This window comes from Salpingoeca rosetta, assembly GCF_000188695.1.
Source record: "Salpingoeca rosetta unplaced genomic scaffold supercont1.1, whole genome shotgun sequence".
Taxonomy (NCBI): Eukaryota; class Choanoflagellata; order Craspedida; family Salpingoecidae; genus Salpingoeca; species Salpingoeca rosetta.
In genome coordinates this window covers 2,680,084-2,682,829 of record NW_004457740.1, presented here as the reverse complement: position 1 = coordinate 2,682,829, position 2,746 = coordinate 2,680,084, and the positions used below count along the sequence as shown (strand labels likewise).

The 2,746-nt window shown below is 51.5% G+C and overlaps 2 protein-coding genes across 2 annotated transcripts; one reads left to right on the top strand and one right to left on the bottom strand.

Moving 5' to 3' along the window:
• Positions 1-277: 277 nt before the first annotated feature.
• On the top strand, positions 278-907 carry PTSG_11614 (uncharacterized protein; the record flags this gene model as incomplete). Its single annotated transcript, XM_004999082.1, has 1 exon — positions 278-907. A coding segment is annotated over one exon (630 nt), but the record flags the coding sequence as incomplete, so codon positions are not given.
• Positions 800-2,443, bottom strand: PTSG_00594 (heat shock factor-binding protein 1). Its single transcript, XM_004999081.1, has 4 exons — positions 2,187-2,443; positions 1,826-1,862; positions 1,496-1,563; positions 800-1,193 (listed from the first exon to the last, which is right to left on the bottom strand). Exons 1-4 carry the CDS (start codon positions 2,286-2,288, stop codon positions 1,173-1,175), a joined length of 228 nt encoding a protein of 75 aa, XP_004999138.1. The 5' UTR covers positions 2,289-2,443; the 3' UTR covers positions 800-1,172.
• Positions 2,444-2,746: the final 303 nt, after the last annotated feature.

Below are 2,746 nucleotides of genomic sequence, written 5' to 3'. Positions count from 1 at the left end.
CAACAACACCAACAACGGCAAAGACACCACCAACAACAACAAGAGCTTCGTTGCCAGTGGCCAAGGTGCCCCCTGTCCCGCCACCACCAAGCACGGTTGCATTGGCGGCAGTGAGCGCGGCGACGGGGCCAGCAGTAGCGCGACTGGAGGGCCCTCCTCTTCCGCCACCGCCGTCTGTATCTGCAACGCAAACACAACAACAACAACAACAACAACAACAACAACAACAACAACAACAACAACAACAACAACAACAACAACAACAACAACAACAACAACAACAACAACAACAACAACAATACTATCAGCAGCAACAACAGCCGCACTATCAGCAGCAACACCAATATTCCCACTATCCACAACCACCACCACCACCACCACAACCACAACCACAACAACAACAACAACAACTCCAACAACAACAACAACTCCAACAACAACAACAACTCCAACTCCAACAACAACTCCAACTCCAACAATATTCCCACTATCCACAGCATCAGCAACAGTACTACCATCACCATCAACACGCGTACACTCAATACTACCAGCAGCACCCGCACCACGGCCACCAACAGCAGGCCTATTATCCTCAACAGTACGGCTACCACCAGCCACCACCACCACCTCCCCCTGGTTGACAAGTCTTGATGGTTCCGCGTGTGTTTGTGTGTTGACTGCTCAATGGCACAGTGTCTTCCCTGTCTGTTTCTCCCCGTCTCCCCTCCCTTTGGTCCCCCAGCCAACCTCTGAGGTGTTGTCATGGCATCACATAAAACCAGGTGATGCCGTACGTGCGCACAAGTTGATGGTTGCATGTATTTGGAAACACTGCGCTGTGCCGACTGCCGAACGAGACACTACACGTGCCACCGCTACACGCGGGCAGAAACACATACACACATGATGGACAGCACCACGACAAAAGAAGGCACACCTTCAACGACCACGAACGAGACAGACATCCAACCTTCCTTCTTCCCCTCCTTACGTGACAAGGGATACGCACAGTCAAACATTCAAGAACAGCGTGCTACGGTCAGAGGAGAGGTGGGGCGTGTCAGCAAACGTAACGCATGCAGCACGCGGTCAGGGTGTGGAGTTGGTTTTGGTTTGGTCCTTTGATTGGGTTCTAAAGTGGGTTGCTTTCTGGATGATTGGTAGAGCTGCACTCACTTCTCGTCCACGCCAGCCTGGTCCAAACACAGTGGCAAACAAACACGCGAATGGCGGATTGATCAGGTTGAGTCGAGGTTGACGTGGTGGGTGGCATACGTGAGAACAGGTGGTGGGTGTTACACGTGAAAACGGAGGTGGCAATAATATGTCAACACGGGAAGGAAGGCAAGGACAGTACCTTCACACTTGTCCGCTCAACGCCACAACACAATCCGCGGCGATACACACACACACACACACACACACACACACACACACACACACGCACGCGCACTGCCTCGCTTTCAAGCTGGCTCAAATCCACAGTGCACTGTACCTGTGCAAGCAAGTCGCCGAGGTTCTTCTCAAGCTCGTCAATGCGGGAACCCATCTCGTCGATGCGGCCTACAGAGTGATGACAGTGGTGGCACGCACAAACAAAGTTGGTCAACACACGCGCTACCGGTTCATGCGCAAGCATCAATACACACACATGTGTGTGTGCAAGCGTGCAGTTGTTCATGTGTGTGTGTGTGTGTGTGTGTGTGTGTGTGTGTGTGTGTGTGTGTGTGTGTGTGTGTGTGTGTGTGGAGGGGCGTGTCGTTGTTCCCCACGAACAAAAATCTCATGCAGCAAGTATCATGATGCCACACAAAAGTATACTCACCAACAATCTGGTCGCTCATGTTCTGGAACTTCTCTTGCTGTCAGGTGTACAATGCGCATGTGTGCGCATGTGTGTGTGCATGTGCATGTGCGTGCATGTGTGTGAGAATGAGCCAGACCGAACAAGTGGTACCAGCAGCAACCAAACATCCACCCACCAACAGCAACCAAACATCCACCCACCAACAGCAACCAGGCATCCACCCACCAACTTCAACAACGAAACATCCATCAGTGTCACTCCTTATCCACCACGCCCACGCTTACCACACACACACACACACACACACACACACACACACACACACACACACACACACACACACACACACACACGCACCAAACTATTCAACCAAGCGTACCATCTGGTTCAGGAGGGTCTGAACAACAGCTGTGAGATCCTGCACGCCGTCGCCATCGCCGCCTGATGCCATTGCGGCGTCCTTGCCTCCCTTGTCAGCCATCCTTTTGTTGTTGGTGGTGTGTTTGGTTGTTGTCGTGCACAGACGTCGTTCGTCGTTCGTCGTTGGCTGGCTGGTGTGTTTGGTCGCAAACAACAAAATGCGGTTTTGTTAAAGTCTTCCGTGAACTATCGCTTGATTTTTCAAAGTTGGCGGCGGCGACGACAGCGATCAACAGAATTTTTTTTTTTAGCTGCAGCAGTTTGCAGCCGCCCTGAACAAGAAGGAAAGGGAAGGAGACGCAAAAGCAAGGTGAGGTGCACGAAGGGATGAAGGGAAGAATGTATGAAGAGAGGCAAGGAGCGGGTTATGTTGAAGAGTGAGGAAGGCGCACATACACGTGTGTGTACGCGTGTGTGCTTGGTGGAGACACACAGTGAAGAATGAATGCAGAAAGTGGAGTCGGTTGATTCAATTCTTGCACCTTCAGAAGAGAAGGGTTGATGATGATATCAATCAAT

Bases quoted from the DNA above. Each gene is read 5' to 3' on its own strand.
- PTSG_00594 (XM_004999081.1), bottom strand. From the start codon at position 2,288: ATGGCTGACAAGGGAGGCAAGGACGCCGCAATGGCATCAGGCGGCGAT. The intron at 1,564-1,825 runs GTGAGTATACTT...ATCACTCTGTAG, and splicing joins CATGAGCGACCAGATTGTTG to GCCGCATCGACGAGATGGGT. The intron at 1,194-1,495 runs GTACAGTGCACT...TGTTTGGACCAG, and splicing joins TCGGCGACTTGCTTGCACAG to GCTGGCGTGGACGAGAAGTG.